The sequence below is a fragment of the Dysidea avara genome, chromosome 11, assembly GCF_963678975.1.
Source record: "Dysidea avara chromosome 11, odDysAvar1.4, whole genome shotgun sequence".
Lineage (NCBI taxonomy): Eukaryota > Metazoa > Porifera > Demospongiae > Dictyoceratida > Dysideidae > Dysidea > Dysidea avara.
In genome coordinates this window covers 12,509,566-12,531,817 of record NC_089282.1, presented here as the reverse complement: position 1 = coordinate 12,531,817, position 22,252 = coordinate 12,509,566, and the positions used below count along the sequence as shown (strand labels likewise).

Sequence of the window (22,252 nt, the reverse complement as noted above, 5' to 3'; positions counted from 1 at the left end):
GGCAATGATACATCAATCAAGGATGACTGGGCAAGTGCAACTTGAGACAAGTGCAACATTTGATGTCAAAATCTGCCAGTATATAGTGCCCCTGACTCCTGCATCAAACTCACTACCAATTCTGGGAACCCCTTTGGAAAAATCTTGGATACATCCCTGCATCAGTAGAACAATGATGTATAGAAACCAAATTAATGATGATATGCATTGGATTGTTGTAACATATTAATCTGTTCTAATGCAATAGTCAGTATAATAACTCTAATAGACAAGTTGCACTTGTCTTGTCTCAAGGATGACTGGACGGTGGGGACTATTCTACGGAACGGAACGGAACGGAACGGAACGGAACGGAATGATGGACTAAACCACGGAACGGAACGCTTTCTCAAACTGAAGCTTGCAACTTACCATTGCTGAAACTTCCCTTATAAGTTAGCAGTGGCATCTCCAGTGGGTGATTAAACATAAGATAAAAAGAATTAACGGATCGATTGTGGGTTTTTGTTGGTTGTCATTAGTAACGAAGTATTATTGTGGGATGAGCTGTATCAGTGATGTTCATCCATACGGAAGGGAACTTTATGTGAGCTGTTTTTCTTATTTAGACTTTAGAAAACAGTCTGGGCCGGTCTTTCAAGTCATAAGTCAGTGTATAAATAAAGCAAGCAGGAAGATACTGGTAACAGGAAAGAGCCAGCTGAATTAAAACTTGAAGAATTTTGTGCAGTGTGTGAGGAGCAAATATTTTGGCAGACCGCAAGGAGGGTATATTCTGCAAACATCACTGAAGTGTATGCATGGAGTTATTTATATATTAACAGCTGGTGCAGTGGACTAATGCCGTATTCAATAGTGAGCTGATTTTATCTGTTGCACAATTCAAGGATGTGTCTGACTGCTAGCCTTGAATCAGGCTAAATGTCAAAACTCCAAGATCAGCCAAATCTCTATTATAAGCCGCATGTGAAACCATGCCCGTAGCCACCAGGCAAACGTGATTTGGACCAGGATGTGTGTGTAATTTCAATGTATCTAGTCAGACCTGAAATGGAACACTTACATTAATTACATACCACCTAAGAATCCTAGGATTTCTTAAGTGTAACATTTCACATGCTTCACTTCAAACAAAACAGGTTAAATTTGTTTGTCTATTTTCAAGTGATTCCCAGTCCAGCTGGTCCATGAAATTACAATGGGATCACATGTATTTGTTACAGTGCGGGCTGTCCTGTGTTGGATCTACTCTAGAGTTGAGATTTCAAGGTAGACTCACTGCCAATTTACTGACACTAGTACTGTTGTAGCATGTTTAAGTGGAGGACAAATGAAATAGTAACGCTAGATTATTTATGTATACAAATTTTTCATAATGAAATTGATATCCCATTTTGATTTGTACTTCCACTTTGCAACATATTCAAGAGCAAGAAGCTACCACACTTAATCTCCAACCACTGTCATTAATTAACCAAGATCTCACTAGTCTGTAATTCACCTTACTGTAGTGATTTTATTGATTCATCTGTATGCTTTCTTCATTTCCTTTGAAGTTGTACCAAGAGTTCATAATAAGGTGGGGAGTGTCTAACTTGAATGCATTCACCAAACACCCTGCTTAAAGTAACACCTCGGCCTTATTTCAGAACAAAGGCTTTACCTTCTTCAGCAACTCTAATCAACAGTTTTCTATCCCCCAGTAAAGGTGTTGATTTGATGAAAGGTGAACTTTACACAGGGCATTTGTACAGGCCATACTGAGAGTTAGACACTCTCCCCCATACAAATCAGTATTACGAACTCTTGGTTGTACAGTATAGGTAAACAAAGATAAGTTTCTCTCCAATCTTATTCTAGGATTTCTATTGACAAGGAAAATTCAATTATTTGTATACAGGCTCAAAATTGAGAAAATATAAAGAAAGTGAATTAATATTATACAGTCAGTTTGCTTTTGGATATTTAATGTCTCCAACCACAACAAAAATTCGATGAATCCATGCATCTCATCACTGGTAGTCTGAACATTCTGAAAGTGATACCTTACTCAATCAACCATATATTCTGTTTATTAGACTGAATAAAGTCATGATTACCTAAACAATCATTTAATTAATGTTTTATAATTATCTTATTCCATTTTCCTGGAGGTTCCACTGATAAAATGCAATTTCAGCAGCTAGCCAAGCTGCAAGTTGATTCTCCATTCTGTAAAATAGACCCCATCCAGAATTCAACTCAGTACTCAGGCTGAGATATCTGACAATAGTCCACTACTCTGTTAATGAATCATTGATCTTCACACAATATAGCCTCCTTGAGGTATCTGAATGTTTGCTCCTCGCACGCTGCACAAAATTCCTTTAGATTCTACTTAGACTGAGTTGATTCAGCTTGTCACCATACTTGTTTCCTTTGTAGTGTAGCTATACACACATACTGATTTATGCCGATTAGAAAGGCTAGGCCTCAGACTGTACATTCTAAAGTCAAGTAAGTAAAAATAACTCACATACTAGTAAAAAAAAGTCATGCATTAAGTTCCCTACTTGATATATCCGAAGATGAAATCACTGAGTCAGCTATTCCCACAATTAGTACTTCGTTACTAATGACAACCAACAAGAACCCACAATCGATCCTTAAATTCGTTTTATCTTTCTTGGGGTACGTTTGATTACCTGCTGGAAGTGCCACTGATAACTTGTACAGCAATGGTAAGCTGCAAGCTTCAATCTGAGAAAGCATTCCGTTCCGTTCCGTTCCGTTCCGTTCCGTAGAATAGTCCCCACCTGACTGGACAATGATACATCAATCTCTATACAGACAAGTTTTTTTCTGAGGCTATGCTAACAGCAGTTATGCACCTGTAACATTGGCAACCCATGGGTGATTCAATGGATAGTAACAGCCATCCTAAGGTAGGAGCTTGCATTTGTTTCTACTAATTACCAAATTCACTCAATTTGTGCTGCATCCTCAAATGCATGTGTGATACTATTCTTTATCTTGTTTCTGGAAATAAGGCCACTCCAAGTCATACCTTAGTTTCTGGTCACTGCCTAACCCAAAAAAGGATGCGGGCGGGCGGATGATCAGGACTATGGACGTACATATACACCAGTATGTATACTGTGATGACACACTGTATAGTATTATTTATTTATTTATTTTTATTATTTATTAATGCTTTACAGCACAAGTGCTGAAGGTCTGTAGGACACCTGGTCCTACAGCCTTTATTATTTGCTCATTCTTGCTGGTTTAGTTTATTAACCAATATTCTTACGGCATAAGTAATTATGCTTCTGCAAAAATGCACTAAGAAAATTGTTGATGGCTATAGCTACGCAGGGGTGGATCCAACTTCAGCCTAGCTGTAAGTTGAAGAAGAAGAAAAAAAAAAAGGTCATCACCTATACTGAAAATAGCTACCCCTCACCATAGATGCCCTCATCAACTATATTTCCTTATTTATAACTAGATACATAGCTTCCTACGCTGCTCATCAAAAGACTACTGTGACTGCTCTATTAGAGTATCTCGATTTGACTGCTCTATTAGAGTATCTCGAGTAAGAGAGGCTCTTTCAAAAGGGGGGTTCCATGGAACCCTTTGGACCCCCCTGGATCCGTCCCTGCTACGCTGCTACAACTGAGCACAACAATGTATAGTTCAACACAACAATGTATAATTCAACTAAGAACAGCAGTCTCCTCATTTATAGTTACTTTTGCTTTCCAAGTGAAACGTCTCATTAGCTATGTCAGCAAAGTAAGCTGATCCACATTGAAATAATTATAGCTATGCGCATCAGAAACTCTTCATTCAAATCTGAAGTCTTAGCCCACTATACATGTTTCTAGCTATTTATAATCAAGTACAAAACTAGTCAGAAACGTTTTAGTAGTGCGGTAGAGTTAAGGGTATTATAGTGTGAGTGCTGCATTAGCTAGACTCCTTGACTGTTTTATTAGAGTATCTCGCGTGATCGATCTTTTGCAATATTTAAAAAACCAGCATGGTTTCTACTGGCACTTAAGCGCCTGTAATATTAATAATAGTCCTCATAAACTGGGGTTCCACGTTTTCCATGCGGGCGGGTGACCAGAAACTAAGGTTTGACTTGGTGTGGCCTAATTTTAATTGCACCACACCCTCGAATAGTACTGCACGATACTTTTTTGTAATTACTCTACTAGTGCTCTCATACCTTTAGAGTTAATCTCCATCTCAATTTAAGGAAAGCATTGTCCTGGTAAAACTTAAATGGCTGTCACATAATTGAAATTCCAGATATTAGTTAGTAAATTGACCACATAGCACAAGGCGTGACATGGTGGTGCAGCTACAAGGACTTGAGTGAAGGAAAGGTCCTGTATATATAAAAGAAGTAAGTAGCAACGTGTTGTGATTGTTTTATAGTGTAGAATAGCTATAGTAGTGTCTGGTTTAAAATATTAGTAGCGCACCCTCGAATATACTACAGTGTGGCACTATTTGATCCTTATTTTTGGGCAAAAATAAAAAAATAATAGTACCCCTGGGGCACAAATCAAGTAAATGCAGTAACAAGCAGCTGTCAAAGTACAACGATCGGTTGTAGTTTAAATGTTAAACTTTGAAACACATGGTTCTAACAATAATTTAGTAGCTAACCCTCGGCTGGGCCTTGTAGTAATGCCTTTGCTTTGGCACCACAACACAAGGCCTTCTTGTTAATACTAAATTCAGTAGAACTCTGTGCTTTGTATTATTATAATAGTTTGGGTCATACTTCTCTGAAAACTTTTGGTTGTTTATCATTCTGACATAACCAATTTTGCACAGATTCTTATTAAGACTGAGCAGATAAACAGATAAAGCACAATAAAATGAAGTGTGCTTTGCACACAAAAGTGTTCCCACACACTTCATTTTTTTACAGTGAACACTAGGATGACATGACATGTATAAATTAGTTTATATCATAAATCAGGAAAAAATTGTCGTCAAAAGTTTTCATCACTGGCTGTATCGACAAAAATTAAAACAGTGAATTATTTTTAACTATATGAACAACTTGCACATACAATAGTTATTTCCGTCAAAATTTTTTCATTAATTATGCCAGTGATAAAAATATACATTGCAATGAAATTTTAATAGACGGAAATTGTCTACGCTGAAATTTTCCTGATTTATGGTAGCTAATTCTTGCAAAATGATAAAGCTACTCAAATAGCACCATCAAAATGCACTCATAAAAATACAATTTCAAAGTTTTCACACCCCTTAGAAAGAGTACAAATGCTAGTGATTGTATCTCGACATCTCTTTTGGCCAGGGCCTGTTCATGCTGTCCATACCTTATTGTATGCAGCTATACTTAACTATGTTTATATCCCTTCAGAATAGTTATGTGGCTTTAATCTAATTTAATAAACTGACCCATTATTTTCTTGTAACAATATCAGATTAATTACATGGCTTTGGTTATTACAGAATAATAATGTATTATGAGATTTTTGTATTTAATATTTCTAGATAGAAGAAATATTTGCTACAATTTTTCTCTGATGTATTTTCATTCACATGCAAATGGACTTTGTGTGGCTTTTGGGACAAACAAGACAAATGAATCTTATGGTGTTTGATGAAAGATATACTTCGGTGGCACTGTTGGTTGACGGTATGAATCACCAGTTCTTCTCTAATTGTGGCAAACTTGGATCATTGTCACTTGATAACTTTTATACTTTCAGCTGCACTACAAAATACAGTGTTGTTACTGATGTATGCTCTAATAGCAAGGATAATTGTTCTTACATTAATATATTATATTAATGTAAGAACAATTATCCTTGCTATTAGAGCATACATCAGTAACAACACTGTAATTCAAGACAGATGGCTATCCACAACAATGATCAATATTGTAGGTGGATGCATCACACTTTCAAATATTGGTATGTACTTAATATTGTTTGATTAGTGTTATAATGTTTGTTTGTTTGTTTTTTTTGTTTTGTTTTTTTTTACATTTCAGTATCATTCAATGTGTGGTGGCTCATACTGCAAATAGGTATGTTTAATAATATTAATTTGTGGAACTTACACTAAAGGTGGTACAACAGGAAGTTTATTATTAATTCTAGCAATGGGACTCTACTGTTTCTGGTAAAAGAGTTATAAAGCAGATGTGATTGTATCAATGCAAATCATCACTTTGTTTCTATAGTTTTATGCATAAGAGAAGAGTGAGGCTTAATACTTCTAATAACGCCATCAGTAACTTAGAGGTTAAAAAAGATGATTTATCTACAAATGTGGAGATCAGTTCATTTCTTGGAAGAAAGAGGTAATTTCCTGTTGTATTCCTTATGCATTGTTCACTCGGTTACTCAGAGTACAGCCAGTTAGTGAAGCATCTGTGTCATTATCACATTATATCCAGTCTATACACTTTGTCACATAGGAGTGTAGTCTGATGTAGCCGATCTTTTTTAGGTTTAGGCATGAGGCTATTGTGCTCCAAAAATTGAGCATTATGCTTTTAAGCAGTGCTCAAAAAATCGCCTATTATGCTTTTGAGAATTGCCCATTATTCCCAAAATTATGCCACCATAATTGGCTAATAATGCCAGTTCATTGCTGTATCAGGCCATTTTCATTGATGTTTAAGCTTCAATAGTCTTGAATTCTTTAGCTGGTTGCTGTATTAGAGTACTTCATTTCAATGTGACTGCTTTATTAGAGTAATAATATTCAGTGACTGTTCTATTAGAGTTTCTGACTGCTCTATTAGAGTATCTCGATCTTTTTTAACGGAATTGTGCAATTTGCAAATTTTCCTACTGTTAAAGCTTTATAATCATCTCAAAATGCTAGCATAATTCCTGATTCCCACACATACCTATTATGCCCGAAATTATGCCGGCATAATCGCCGCATCCCTATTTAGGTTTTTTTAAGCACCCTGAAAAGGGGTTTAATCTCTCTAGCATGCATTCAGGACTTGTGCATAGAAATATGTAATTACACTGCAGCCCACGTTAACCACCATAATAAGGTCATGAATACTGAAGAATCAGATCACACAACAGTGATGCTTTGGCGATTTCACTGATTTACTTTCTATAGGTGATTGTTGTTTAGGATGTGGAAATGTTATCTCTACTTACCAGGGGAAAGCAGCTATATGTTAAATAAAAACTGCCCTGATACAAAAAGAATTTACACAGTTTATGTTTCAACCCTGTAGTCCCAGTTACCTACTTACATCATGCGGCAACAATGCTCTCAATCGGCAATACTGCAATTTGATTGAATGCATGATTTCAGTAACAGTGGCTTGGGTCCTTCATGCTAGACAGACCAGACCCTTTTCAGAGTACTTATGGGCACCTTAAAAAGAGTTGGCTGCGCCAGGCTAATGGGGCTGCTGGGGTCTTAACATTTAGCACCGTATCTCCCAAAGTAAACCACCGGATTTGCGAATAGGGGTCTTCCACACACATCCAATTTACCAACTTTGATGACTCATATCTTCACATTAGAAACGGCTATTGACTTGAAATTTGAGCACCAACATAGCTTGGTGGATGAAATGATTTTCATATTAATATGTATCTTGAACACTGAGTTATGGTCTTCCGAGTTCATAGAATTGGATGTGTGTGGAAGACCTCTTTTCGCTAATCCGGTCACAACTTAACAAGTAGGGCCAGAGCCCAGAGATTTTGAGTGGTCAGGCCATTCATAGTCATGCACACTACTTTTTTATTGATCTGATGTGATATTTAAATTTTAAATCAAATATTATCTTCTTTCATAATATTATGATACTCAACCCTATAGCTTGGCATGCTGCATGTGCATGCTCCTCTGGTAAAAATGGATGCTAGGAATGGCATCTACATTTTAACATGTTATGTAATAATTATTACTTTTGTGGTAACCAAGTAATATAGCGAAACATGCTATAAAAAACCAGTAATATAACTCAAGTTACTTTACTTACAAATGTAACAGGTTACCTAAGTAATGAAGTTACTGTAATGAGTCTAATATTAAGTAATTTTATTACTACAAGTAATGAAGTTACTAATCTCGTTAGTAATCCACTGAGTAACACCTAGCCACAATGAAGTGTTAATGAATGAAGCTTATTCACCAGCTTCTTACAATTATAACCAAGATTTACACATTGTCCAACAACACAATCATGTCAAGTGGTAAGGTGGTAGTTGCACATGTGACAGCTTAATTAAGGCTGTGGACACAAAGTGGCTAATATCATACAGTACAGTAGTACTGTATATTAGAGTAGTTATCATGGAGATTTGGGTTTTCCTAGCCTAAAAATTCACCCAATAACCAGCTTCACAACTCCATCTTGGCACCTTGGCAGTATTGGTTAAGTATAACCAAGCCCAAAAGTGCCTTCAGTATGATCCTAAAGGCTTCCAATAAATTGTTACGAAATTTTAAAATATATATATTCAATGGCATTTTCTACTGCCTGCCTGCCTGCCTGCCTGCCTGCCTGCCTGCCTGCCTGCCTGCCTGCCTGCCTGCCTGCCTGCCTGCCTGCCTGCCTGCCTGCCTGCCTGCCTGCCTGCCTGCCTGCCTGCCTGCCTGCCTGCCTGCCTGCCTGCCTGCCTGCCTGCCTGCCTGCCTGCCTGCCTGCCTGCCTGCCTGCCTGCCTGCGCAGGGAAGCATAACAGCTAAGGCTATGGGCTTGATTTTTTCACTGCTCGATGTCGCTTCATCCCGAGACGTGCCTTTTGGTATACTGCAGTACGTACAATGCACACATCATGAACTTACCTTTGTCCTCCTTTGTGCCCCATTTCTTTTTGGTGACAGCCCAAGGTGTCGATTCGCGGTAGCATGATGCATGGCTTCCCTACGGTACATTTGTAAATGGGAATCGTCCATATTTTCTGTGGTGACTAGACTGATTGCAGACAATTCTAACACTGTTGTAACGCTGTGTATTGGGCTGAACATAGCTGAAAGCAAAACGTAATGGCCACTGCACAGAGGCGAATCCAGACTATTAAAAAGAGGGGTTACACTTTGGAATTGCAACTTCAGCCTAGCTGTGTAAGTTGAAGACCAAAAAAAAAAAAAGGTCATCACCTGCTGACAATAGCTACCCCTCACCAATTATATTTCTTTATTTATAACTAGATATATAACTTGCTACACTACTCCTCAAAACACTACTGTGACTGCTCTATTAGAGTTTCTTGATTTGACTGCTGTATCTCGAGTAAGAGAGGCTATCAAAAAGGGGGTTCCATGGAACCCTTTGAACCCCCCTGGATCTGCCCCTGCTGCACTTTCAATACAGTAATTGATAGTTGGGGGCATGCAAATCGTATTTTGTGGTGACTGGGTTGTTGCAGAGGCACTTCTTTTACTGTTTTTCATCTGTAGCGCTGTGTAGTGGGCCGAACGTAGTTGAAAGCAAAGCGTAATGGCTGCTGCACTTTCCAGGGGCAGATCCAGACTTTTTAAAAGGGGGGTTCCACTCTGGAATTGCAACTTCAGCCTAGCTGTAAGTTGAAGACCAAAAAAAAAAAAAAAAAAGGGTTATCACCTGCTGACAATAGCTGTCCCTCCCCTCACCAACTATATTTCCTTATTTATAACTCCACACATAGCCTGCTACAGTGCTCCCCTTAAGAATACTGTGACTGCTCTATTAGAGTACCTCGATCTTGACTGCTCTGTTGGAGTATCTAGAGTAAGAGAGGCTCTTTCAAAAGGGAAGTTCCATGGAACCCTTTGAACCCCCCCCCCCCCCCCCTGGATCTGCCCCTGTTTTCAAAGCAGTTTTTGATAGTTGGCGTACGCGTTCAGATGAAAACATTAATTCTGGTGCCATCCTTTCTTTTGATGCGGTATGCGTGGGTTCACCAGTCATAATAATGTTACAAAAAAGTAAACAAACAAATTAGAAATTGTAAGTTCGATTAGGCATCATAGAAAAAAAGTAGGGAAACAAGGGAGGCCGCCTACACCTGTAGATATACTAGCGAACATTTAATCCCTAATCCAGTCTATACCCGTAGGCGACCTCCCTTGTTTCCCTACTTTTTTTTTCTATGATCCCTAATCAAACTTAAAATTTCTAATTTTTCCTTAAACTTGTAATATTATAGTTACTTTATTTTATTGGTAATATGTAACTGTAGCTAAATATTTCAGTTGCAAGTAATAATGTAACAAGTTACTTTTAAAGAGATCAAAAGTATGCATTTTAGTCTGTGTTAATTATGGGCCTTCCAGCACAGGCACCACCATTACCAAGCACTTGCTACCCGGGCACCAGCATTGATTGCCCGGGCCTGTTCCTGGGCAGGCCCTAGTGTAGCTGCACCTATGATTCCGTGAGACGTGCTATGATTTACTTATTTGCTGCTCTCTTAGTGGCACTTAGTGAAACAATAATGAGATGCCCAAAAATTTTGTCCCTCCTTTTGTAATTGATCTAGTGGTGCCCTTTGATAAAGGTATGCCTATCCTTAAATTCTTGATACCATAGGACAAACATTTTCTTGGTGACTGGATTGATTGCAGAGGTGCTTGTCCTATTGTTCTTCGTTTGTACTGCTGTGTAAAAGGCTGAGCATAGCTGAAAGCGAAGTGTAATGGCCATTCACAATTCGAGTGAGTATTTGATCATGAATGCTGGGGTGTGCATTCAAACAAAAACAGTAACTGTAATTTCTTTTGATGCTGTATGCGTGGGCTCACCAGTCAACAAAAAAGTAAACAAGTATATATTAAAATTATAAATTTATAAATGAAGTAGGAATCCAAGCAATAAAAGTAGTGAAACAAGAGATGAACAATGGTAGCTATTACAGTATAGCTCAGTGGGAAATGCCTACTTTGGCATTGAACACAAAATAATTGTTATACCATGCCAAAGTAGGGATTTCCCACTGAGCTATACTGTGATAGCTACCATTGTTCATCTCTTGTTTCACTACTTTTTATTGCTTGGATTCCTACTTCATTTATAAATTTATAATTTTTAATATATTAGTTTTTTGATAAAGCATACAGCTAGCTATAAACATGTGACTGTTCTATTAGGGTGACTGCTGTATTAGAGTATCTTGAGTCAGCCTCCAAAGATGTGTGCTTCCCCCAAAAGGGGTGTGGTCATCATGGTTTCAATTGATTTATAATATTAGACTAGAGTATCTCAAATTAGCCTACCAACTTGAAGGTGTGTGGTCACAAATACAGCTAGCGTAAAAGGGGCATGGTCATTGTGGTTGTGATATTCGGTAACTCGATAATACACACGGGTTCAGTAGATTGAGATCAGTGATAAGATCAACACAACACAACTTAGTTACACTACAGTATATTGGAATGTGCCTAATCAGGTGCGCCACACTAAGGATATAGCAAACCTGTGTAACATGCATAAGTATGTGCACGTGTACAACAATCACATGTGTGCATTCAGTCTATGTCCACATCTCAGTATTAAAGATTAAGTTTGTCAGGGGGAATAATTCTGGTTCCAGTTCTTAACCTTGTTTGTACTGGACATGGAACTCTGAGGTTCAGATGATTGTTGGGTTTGTGATGTATTGCTACTCTGTGGTACCGGTATGAGATGTTACTGGTTTCTCCTTATAGTCCCAGAAGGCACTTCCATGAGGTATGATCTGGGCATGTTAAATGTTGAAGCTGTTCTGCCCAATTCTTGTTGACCATCTGTGTTCACCCAAACTGGTTCATCATCTGGGATCTCAGGTAAACTGTGAACTCTATGGCTCTTGTCGTAATATTGTTTTTGTTTCTCTTTGTATACCTTGTTGGATTCTCTGAACTCTTTCAGGTACTGCCACTGAGGTAATAGATTCTGTGGCACTTCTGGTAGGGTAACCATCAACAACTGAGAAGAACTCAAGTTGCACCACGACAACTCTATGGAGCAGTAGCTCAATAGAGCAAGGTACGGATCAGAAGACTTCTCCAGCATTGCTTTGACTGTTTTAACAGTCCTCTCAACCAGTCCATTACTTCTTGGATAGTGGGGACTACTTGTAACCTGTGTAAGCCCATATAAAGTGGCAAACTCACTCATTTCACGAGATACGTATTGTGATCCATTGTCTGAATGTAGAACTGCAGGGACGCCATGTCTAGCAAACGTTGGACGTAGAGCTGCTACGAGTCCTTTAGAAGTAGTGTCAGTTAACTTCACAATCTCCAGATATCTGGAAAAATAGTCTACAATGAGAAGGTAAGTGGCACCTTTGTGGTGGAATAGGTCTGAGCCTACAATCTGCCAAGGGTAGTCTGGCAAGGCAGTGGCGTTCATTGGCTCTCAGCTTTGCCTGGATCGTTTCACACACTCAGGACAGGTGAAGACAATGTTAGAAATTTGTTCTGACATTCTTGGCCACCAAACAGCACCATTGGCTCTTGCCCTGCATATCTGGATACCCTGGCGACCATGGTGTATCTTGCATAGGGTCTGTTCCTGCAGTGAGACTGGTACAACATACGATTACCACGTAGTAATACATCATTACAAACAGTCAACTCACTACGGACTTCCCAAAATGGTTATATGTTGGTGGTGATGTTGGATTGTGCTGGCCAGCCTTCTGCACAATAACTGCGAATGAGAGAGCAGATTGGATTAGATTTCTGGTGTTCAGAGTATTCCTTTAGTCTGGACTCGCTTGCTGGGAGGGCAGCAGTAACTGCTGCCACAAATGATTCTAGTTCATCTTGAAATGCGATGCTGTTCTTTCCAGGCTCTGCAGCAGGTGCTCGTGACAAGGCATCAGCTGTGTACAAGTCTTTACCAGGGACATGGCAAATGTCATAGTCAAACCGATTCATTCACAGTCGAAATCTGAGCACTCTGGGTGGAAGACTGTTTAAATGTGTGGTACTGTGTAGAGACACCAGTGGTTTGTGGTCTGTTTTAATGGTGAACTTGGCTCCCAGCAGGTAATCCAGAAACTTCTCACAGGCCCAGGTTGTTGCTAGTGCCTCTTTCTCTATTTGCGCGTAGCGTCACTCTGCTTCACTGAGGGAACGTGAGGTGAATGCAACAGGTCTCCATTACTTAGAGTCATGTTGGAGTAACACTGCACCAATTCCAAAAGAGGAAGCATCTGCAGAAACTTTGGTAGGAGCTGTGGGGCTGTACAGAGCTAGAACTAGGCTTAACAAGTTCCTGTTTTGTAGCAGTAAATGCAGCCTCTTGTTCTGTGTTCCAGCACCAACTGTTCTTCTTACTCAGTAGTTCTCTTAATGGTTGGGTGATAGTAACCAGATTGGGAGAGAATTTCCCCAGCTGATTTGCCATGCCAAGAAAACGCCTGAGCTCTGACACATTATCAGGGGACTTCATCTTGGTAAGAGCATTCATCTTGTCAGGATCTGCAGAAATATCATTCCTGTCAACAACATGGCCTAAGAATGTGAGCCTGTCTTGGCCAAACAAACACTTAATTATCTTTGTTCAAGGTTACCCCTGCTGACTGAAGTGTGGTGAGAACAGCTGTTAGCCTGTTGTCATGTTCTGTTTTGTCCCACCCAAATACTAACACATCATCCATGTGGCAAAACACACCCTGGAGCCCACTTAATATGTTAGACATTCTCATCTGGAAGTGGTCTGGCACACTAGAAATGCCAAATGGCAGTTTGTTGTAACAAAAGTGGTCAAATGGAGTAATAAAGGTTGTTAATAGCCTTGAGTCATCACTAAGGGGATTTGCCAAATTCCGCTGTTTGCATCTAGGCGGCTGAACATTGTGACCACACTGAACTGAGCTAAGGTGTGATCTACCTTTGGTAGGGATAAACTTCATGCAATACACTTTCATTAAGACGTTTTAAGTCTACACAAATACAAACTGACCCAGATTTCTTGGGGACTGCTACCATCCCTGCACACCAGGGGGTTGGCTCCATCACTGGAAAGATTACTCCTGCTTCTCCATTGCGGCCAGTTGGCTTTGAACTTTTGTCTGGAGTGGCAGTGGAATATTCCGTTGGTAGGGCTCAATACATCATCCGCTTCTTCCCCCAAGCAGTAGAGAAGAGTGTTGACTTGGCATTCTTCGCTCACTGTGGAAAGGCCAGAGGCAATTCGAAATTGTTCAAAGCATTTTCGCCATCGTAACCATTCATCAGGCTTTCTGAAGTCGAAGGTTTCCAGAGGTTGAAAGTGTATAGCTGCCATCTCAAGGAGCCACTCCTGTCACCATGTGATATTCGGTAACTCGATAATGCACACGGGTTCAGTAGATTGAGATCAGTGATAAGATCAACACAGCACAACACAACTTATAGTTACACTACAGTATATTGGAATGTGCCTAATCAGGTGCCCCACACTAAGGGTATAGCAAACCTGTGTAACATGCATAAGTATGTGCACGTATACAACAATCACGTGTGTGCATTCAGTCTGTCCACAGTGGTCTCAATCGATAGATCAATAATACGTAGAATAAAGAATGGGCGTGATGTTGTGACCTCTTGTGGAGTACCGGTACCTCCGTACAGTAGCGTAGTCTAAATGCAATTTGTTGCATCTATTATGCTGCTAAAAAAAGTGTTGATATGGAAAATTAACACCTCGATATGGTTTCGTTGGATGAAGAAGACAAGCAGCCGGATTGAAGATAAAAGAAAAGACAAGGCGCACAGGGCGGACACTCGTTGGAACCCCAAAAGGCACATCCCACCAATGCGTTTGTTGTTGTGGAGTAAAATGGTGACTGTACACTGTTTCGTTTGGGCTCTAGGCTTGTAACTGTGGTCAGTTGAGTGAGTGAGACGAAATTTCGAATTTTGATGATTTTAATAAAATTCTATATCCGGCCACCAGTAAGCATTTTCTTGTGATTAACGCTACATTTGATGCTAGATGGACTGATATTATTCTGTAAAGGTGATTTTCATTGCATAAGAAGTTTCTAAGCTGGTTTTTAAAAGGCAATATTTTTGGCAGCACGCGTCATTTCAGTGGATTCCTACTTAAACAGTACTACCATACTGTTTGATAGAAATTTTAAGCTTGATTAGGGATCATAGAAAAAAGTAGGGAAACACAGGAGGTTGCCTACACCTGCAGACATACTAGTGGACATTTAATCCCAAATTCAGTCTAGCTATAGAGTGATAACTTTTATGGCACAAAATTACATTAAAGTGTGTAACCGCAACTTCCCTGGGCAGATTCAATGACAGGGCTCCTTCAACAGGCTACAACTAGAGGCTTCTGGCAATTTATTCTGCATGACACTTACACAGGACACAGAACAGAAGTTGGGAAAGACGATGACGAAGATTATTTGGGCATCAGATTGGTTTTACCCAGGGCAAAAGGGTAACTGACTGTTTTGGACTCAACTTGAGAAAACGATTATCACCAAACAACACTTCAGTAAGAAGGAATGATCAATAATGAACCATTGTACATTGATTTGTTGATACAAACATTGTGGGACTCTTCTATCGTACTTTTCAATGTTTTAAAATCCTTGTGTCCATGCATTTTTTGCCAATTTTCAGCCGTAACTCGTCCAGCACAGTAACCTACACTACTTAAATATCAGTTATACTACACTGTTCCTTGCTCCTGATAATGTGGTCACATTTAGAAAGACAGTTTCACCAAACCTGAGGCAAAGTAAACTTGTACTCCAATAGCATGTGTACATTTTCTGCCCTGCGAAAGTGATTATGCAGCTACTGTGATGTCAGGTGTTACTGCTCTATATTATACCCATGACTGAATTGGGGATTAAATATCCACGAGTATATCTGTACATGTAGGCAACCCATCCCTCTTATTTTTTTCTATGGTACCTAATCAAGTAAAAACTCCTGATTGAAAGCCAGCGTGCAGGAAGAAACAAAACACAATTTTCATACATGCGTATAGCTTTGTGCTCCCATAGAATCATTTTTGTACTGCAACCCCACATACCAAGATTGCCAAATGTAATCATGAAATACAAGCCTTCAGATTTGGCTAAATTTCTTTTGTTTTTTCTTTGTTTAGGGGCCTGGAAGGGCTTAGATTATTCTTTTTGCAGACTTCACTAAACAATTATATAATCAATTTTCATAGATCTACCAATGAAAAGTCTAGATTGCTCTAGAACATTCTATGTGTGTTCTATTAGAAATCCTCAATACTATTAGAGCATTACAAAACAAAAGTGATCAACTAAACTCTGTAATACAATATTATGACCGTAGACTCCGGTTATTAGGCGCATGCACTTATAATTTTTGAAGGAATTATTTGTGAAATTTGCTATGCTTGTTAAGCGCATGCGCTTATAAATTACGGTAAGGAAGGAAGGCATTAGTTGTGCCCACTACAGTTTTCAAGCGATTTGAACACTAATAAACAGTTTGCTTCAGTTGTGGAAACGGAAATCTTTAGAAGTCAGGTAGCAGTTACAGCTTATCGTTATCACAGACGGCAGTATCTGTTAGACACGGGCCTGGTGAGGCATCAAGTGTGCTGTGACATGTCCGATTCGTTGTGACAACAATTCTATGTAGTATGAGGTGGCAGAGGCGATTTCAACCATATGCGCTTAACAAACAGAGGTCTAGCACAAGTCTACCATATGCGCTTAACAGGCAATATGTGCTTAATAACCATGTGTGCCTGATAACCGGAGTCTACAGTATTTCATTGAATCAAAGCTGAAAGCTGATATGTAGCAATTTTGGTACAGATTGGTGGGGAAGTACACTACTACATGTATTAAGATCTACTCATGCCAATCATCATCATCATAATAAGTGCTATGCTAATAAAACTTACAACAACAGGCTGTAAATTTTATTCCAGCATAAAAGGAGTAGGATTTGCTTTGTAAAAAGAGCAAGTTTTGCATGAAAGTTTGAGATACCCTAATAGAACAGTCACCGCAAAATTTTAATAAACAAATAGTACATCAGCAATTTTGACCAACTAATTATGGGTTTTGGTTGGCCAGCCAAAAACTGAAGTGGACCAGAAAATATCCAATGACTGATTGCTGTTTCCAGCATGTACTGGTCATTTTTCCTTTGATAGTAATCTCTGGCCTTATTTTGTAGTAAACTAATGTCAGTTAATCTGCAAAACAGAATGTAAATAATACCATAGAATATCCTGCATGAATCAAATCAGGATGGTCTACCATTTGGCTCCTCAATGCTATGACTATTCTTCGAAGTAATATCTACTTAGTAAGCCTTTGCTGTCTGTTTTCCCTTTGTTATAGTCATCAACATGGTGTCATTTTATACTGAGCATGCTACTGTAATATACCCATTAAAAATTGCCGAACATATATACTTATAACACATCACAAGTAACACGAAGGATTAACCTCTTCAGTGTTCAGTAAAAGGATACACTAGAATACCTCCCAATAGACTGAATTACTAGAAAAATGCTTGAAATACAGCATGTGCACTGCAAAATAGATTTTACAAGCCCCAAATTTTGTGCTATGTTGCCACTATATTTCATCGTGTAACAGCTCAGAGACTCAGGCTACAAACGTCATGCCTATCTTAAACCATCCATCTCTATCCACTCAACAAACATCATTGTAGTTAGTGACATCAACAAGCACTAAGAGCCCCCAAACACTTCTGAGCATATTTATCTGATTAGGAACTGTCACCTATATAGCCATTAGAACTGTAGAGAATAGCAGACACAATGCTGTAGAACTCCACTAGTATCTCCACTAGTACAACACTTGCACAGTAAACTACAAAGGAAAAAATGTTAAAAAGTGCAACATGGAGTGTTCCTTTGAAAACCAGCAGTTCGCAATCCCGGGTACATAATATGTAATATCTATGATCATACTCATTATGGTAGTACTGTATATAGAGTCATGAAAATTTGGGCTATCTTGCCCTTCAAAACCAACCAAAAAACAGCTTCACTTTCCCTCAAAACAGCTTGGTGGTATTGGTTAAGTATAACTAAGCTCAAAATGCCTTCAGAGCAACCCTAAACCCTCCAACAAGTTTCTATGGGATTTTGAAAACTTTCTATTTAACTGAATTTTCTACTTACTGACTAACTGATGCCTTCAGCCAAACATAACTCCTTTATGCTTAATGCTACAGGCTTGATTTCTTTCAATGTTGGGAATCACTTTGGCCCAAGATGTGCAACTGCAGCAACTACAGTGTATGCATCATGGACTTACCTTTGTCCTCCTTTGTGTCCCATTTCTTTTTCCACTGCTTCTAAAATGTTGATAGCACAAATGCAAGCTGGCTGTTATGGGAATCATCTATAATTTCCATGAATGGATTGACTGCAGAGGTGTTTCTCATACTGTTCTTTGCTCGTAACACTGTATATAGAGCATACAGTACCTGAAAACAAAGTGAAAGAGCCTTTGCTTCCCAGTAGTTGATAGTCATGGCTCATGTTATGTCTGTCTGATGCCATTCTTTCCTTTGATGTGGTATGCATTGGTTCACCAGTTATATGTTACAAAAAATCAGTAAACAAACAAGTATTAGGAAAAATGCATTTGAGTAGGGATCATAGAAATAAAAAGCAAGGAAACAAGGGAGGTCATCTATACCTGCTCTATATATACTTCAGTATGCTGTATAGTATGATTGGAATTAAATGTCCGGTGTATAACTGCAAATATAGATGACCTCACTTGTTTCACATTTCCATGATCCTATACTCCAATATATAATTTCTTATACATGTATTTGTTGTTATGAATCAGGCATGCTCATCGGTGAGTTTACACTGATCCTTTTGTAAAGATGCCCTGTAATTAAACATACATGTACATATCACTATTGTTTTTAGTCCCACAATTACAACGGAGCTAAAAGCAAATATAAGTTCAGATATGGAGCTAGTTGAAGTTGTTGTTCATAACGTTGCTGTAAGTGAACAATCAGTACCCACAATGAGTTGCACCAACCTTGAAAGTTCAAGTTCTATACATAGCAACTCTGGAGACGGTTTATTTGAAAACATTAGCCTTGAAAGTTCAAGTGCTACAGAAAGCAATTCTGAACATGGGCAAGACAATTCCTCTGGAAACACAGAGATCAGTTCATTGCCAGGAGGACAGAGGTGATTGTCCATTGCACGTGCTTTGATATTCATTTTTTATTGTTTTCCCAGGAGTTACATTCTCGGACTATCAAATTGACTATTGTAGTAATAGATGTTGGTAGTTGTATGTTTAGTTTGTGATCTTATATATATATATGTATCTCCACATGTAACCAGTTTGAACACATGCTGGTCTGTATCATTTTCTTCATACAATATAAAATTGAATTAGTCCTGGCAATTCATAATTATACACGACAATTCAAACACTTTGAATATTGCAATTTAGCACATCTGTGGTGAGTTTCAAATTTTATTTGCAAACAAGCTTCCATAATTAATAGCTATTAAGTAGTAATGAATTTGTAGCTGTGTAGTGTGTTTAAGTTTTGTTGTATATTTAAACACTCATATTGTGTATAAAATCATCCTATTATGCTGGCTCCTATTATGCTGGCATAATGCTTGATGCATCTGCATGGTAGCCTATTATATATGATTGAAATTATGCCAGTATAATCAGTGCAAGCCTAAAAAAAGTTTATGTAGGAGTATTGTCACTCATACTCAGAAACTTCAAAGAAGAAGATTTAACACAGACATATGTAGCTTGTAGCTTTTTACTTGTGGCTATTTTAGCTCTATCAAAAGCTAGGAGAGGGAAGGAACCTATTACCACTCTCACTTTAATTCTGACTGTGGGTCAGGGCTTTGTGTTTTTTTGTGCTATATACAGTCTCATGATGCAAACTTAAAAAGTCCAGTATTCTCCTTTTGATTTTCAGTTTTACTTATAGCCCGTCAGCCTCTTCATTATCTATGTTTAACAAGTTCACTGAAAAATTTGGAATTTTTAGCTAGAGTAGGGACCATAGCACATTGGTAAAAAGTACTGAAACAAGTTGGAGTAGTCCATGATATTAAATCACAGTAAAACAATAAGAAGTGTTATATCCCAAGATAACATAATGGAAATGCACAGTGGGGATATAACACCTCTTATTGTTTTACTGTGATTTAGTATTGTGTACTACTCCAACTTGTTTCAGTACTTTTATCGATGTACTATGGTCCCTACTCTAGTTGAAAATTCCAAAATTTTCTATATACTTGTTTGTTAACTTTTTTTGTAAATAATTATTATGGCTGGTGAACCCACGCATACGCATCTGAAATGGCGTTGCATGCCCTAGCTATATCAATTATCATCTGAAAAGTGAAGTATCCATTGCGCTTCATTGTCAGCTATGTTCAAACCATTACACAGCATTTCGGATCAAGAACTGTTTGAAAAGCACCTCTGCAATCCATGCATACCGAAAGAAACAGTGCCACACACCCCAGTTATATTAATTATCGTCTGAAAAGTGAAGTATCCATTACGCTTTGTTGTCTGCTATGTTCAACCCATTACACAGCAGTATGAATGAAAAACTGTTCGAAAAGCACCTCTGCAATCAAAATAGCCACAATGAAAAATACGGACAATTTCTGTTATGAAGGGAAGCCATCACGTGCTACCACCAAATCGACACTTTTCGCTGTCAGCAAAGATGAATGGGACACAAAGGAGGACACTGGTAAATCCATGAAGAATGCATTGTACATACTGCAGTATGCCAAAAGGCACCAGTCGGGCCGAAGCACCTAAGCCGTTGAGTTACACTTGTCTGAAGGCATCAGGCAGTCAGTCACTCAGTAGAAAATTCCGTTATATAAATTATTTTAAAAATTCCGTAGCAACTTGTTGAAGGCGTTTTGGGTCGATATGAAATCTTTTTTGGGCTTAGTTTTACCTAACCAGCCTCATCGTCGTCAGGGAAAATTGAGGCTGGTTTTTGGGTGAAATTATTCTGTGGGCCACGCCTACTCCTTTGTGGTCCCTACTATACAGTAACTATTGTACTGTATGATATATACAATCATTATATGTAAGGACACAGTAATAGTTCTAAAGGGTATATTAGCACTATTTCCTTCCTAAAGATGTTCAATGCCGGAATTGGTTAGTCAGCATCATTATAGATTGTTGGAGAATTAATTGCTCTATATGGCAAACTATCAGCACCGATGGTGATCTAAAGTATAATGAGGTATACACACTTTATACAGAAGGTTGCATGTAATGGTGTATATATACACAAGCATGCACACACACTCACAATACAGAAATAAGCTGTACCAAAACATGTTTAGCAACAGAAAACAAGGTGTTGCCACATGAAAAAAGAAGCAAGTGTTATTAGATGGGGTTGAACCCAGGACCTCATGCTTGTCAATCACATGTCAACTACATCACACATTGTTTTGGTTAGCTTAACACACAGGTAAACATGTGGCACCAAGGTTTATAGGATACTAAGTAGTTTAAACATTTGTGAATCCCCCCCCCATAGGGGACACGCATGCACACTTACAGATGGACATGCTTAGTACATGCCTGCTATACTTATCAGGGTGCAGCATGTGCTACAGTATTATGCATTCCTAAGAGTCCCTATAGTATAAGAAACTTTTATACCAGGATGCTATAGCTAACCTATGAACAAGTTTCTTTAAAAATGTAGCTACACAAAAAAGCATCTAGACCAAATATTAAAAAATGTGACAGCAGCAAGATTCAAACCCATGACCCTACATGATTGCAGGTTGAACGCTCTATAAAGCAGTTGGAGCTGTTTTGTCCTATGGTTTGTGATGAAGTATAGACAGAATCTTGATTACCATGGCCTTCAATGTGCTCAGGGGGCGGTTTTAGGGGGTTTCCAGAAACCCCCTCTGAAATAGTGTACGCCCCTACGATTCGTCTGGGTGATAAAAATTACAAAGAGTTCCACATGCTGTATTATACTATGGCTTCTTTTTTTTTTGGTCTTCAACTTGCAGCTAGGCTGAATTTGCAATTCCAGAGAACCTGAAACCCTCCCTGAAAACTTCTAGATCCGCCCCTGGTGTTGTATAGAAGACAAATGATAGTAGTTAGAGACTTCATTAGAAGTCAATTGAATCCCGGGTGATGAGCGCTTTGTTGTTATGATGGTGCTAAACACAATAACTACTTTGATATGTGAAGAAGTTGGCAAGAAAAACACATGACAGTAAATGGGAATGTAAACAATTGTATTTTCAGCTTTTATA

General features: G+C 38.6%; 1 protein-coding gene across 5 annotated transcripts; it reads left to right on the top strand.

Annotated features, from left to right (window-relative positions):
• Positions 1-2,476: 2,476 nt before the first annotated feature.
• On the top strand, positions 2,477-19,342 carry LOC136239003 (uncharacterized). 5 transcript variants are annotated; one of them, XM_066029734.1, is made up of 9 exons: positions 2,477-2,720; positions 2,784-2,924; positions 4,327-4,396; positions 5,857-5,951; positions 6,032-6,067; positions 6,120-6,162; positions 6,224-6,343; positions 18,860-19,132; positions 19,184-19,342. In XM_066029734.1, the coding sequence occupies exons 4-9, from the start codon at positions 5,909-5,911 to the stop codon at positions 19,209-19,211; spliced, it is 543 nt and encodes a 180-aa protein (XP_065885806.1). In that variant the 5' UTR covers positions 2,477-2,720; positions 2,784-2,924; positions 4,327-4,396; positions 5,857-5,908; the 3' UTR covers positions 19,212-19,342. The 5 variants fall into 5 exon arrangements, with proteins under 5 accessions (XP_065885806.1, XP_065885805.1, XP_065885807.1 ...); XM_066029733.1 differs by lacking the exon at positions 2,477-2,720 and having other exon boundaries at positions 2,762-2,924; XM_066029735.1 differs by lacking the exons at positions 2,477-2,720; positions 6,120-6,162 and having other exon boundaries at positions 2,762-2,924.
• The last annotated feature ends 2,910 nt before the right edge of the window (positions 19,343-22,252 follow it).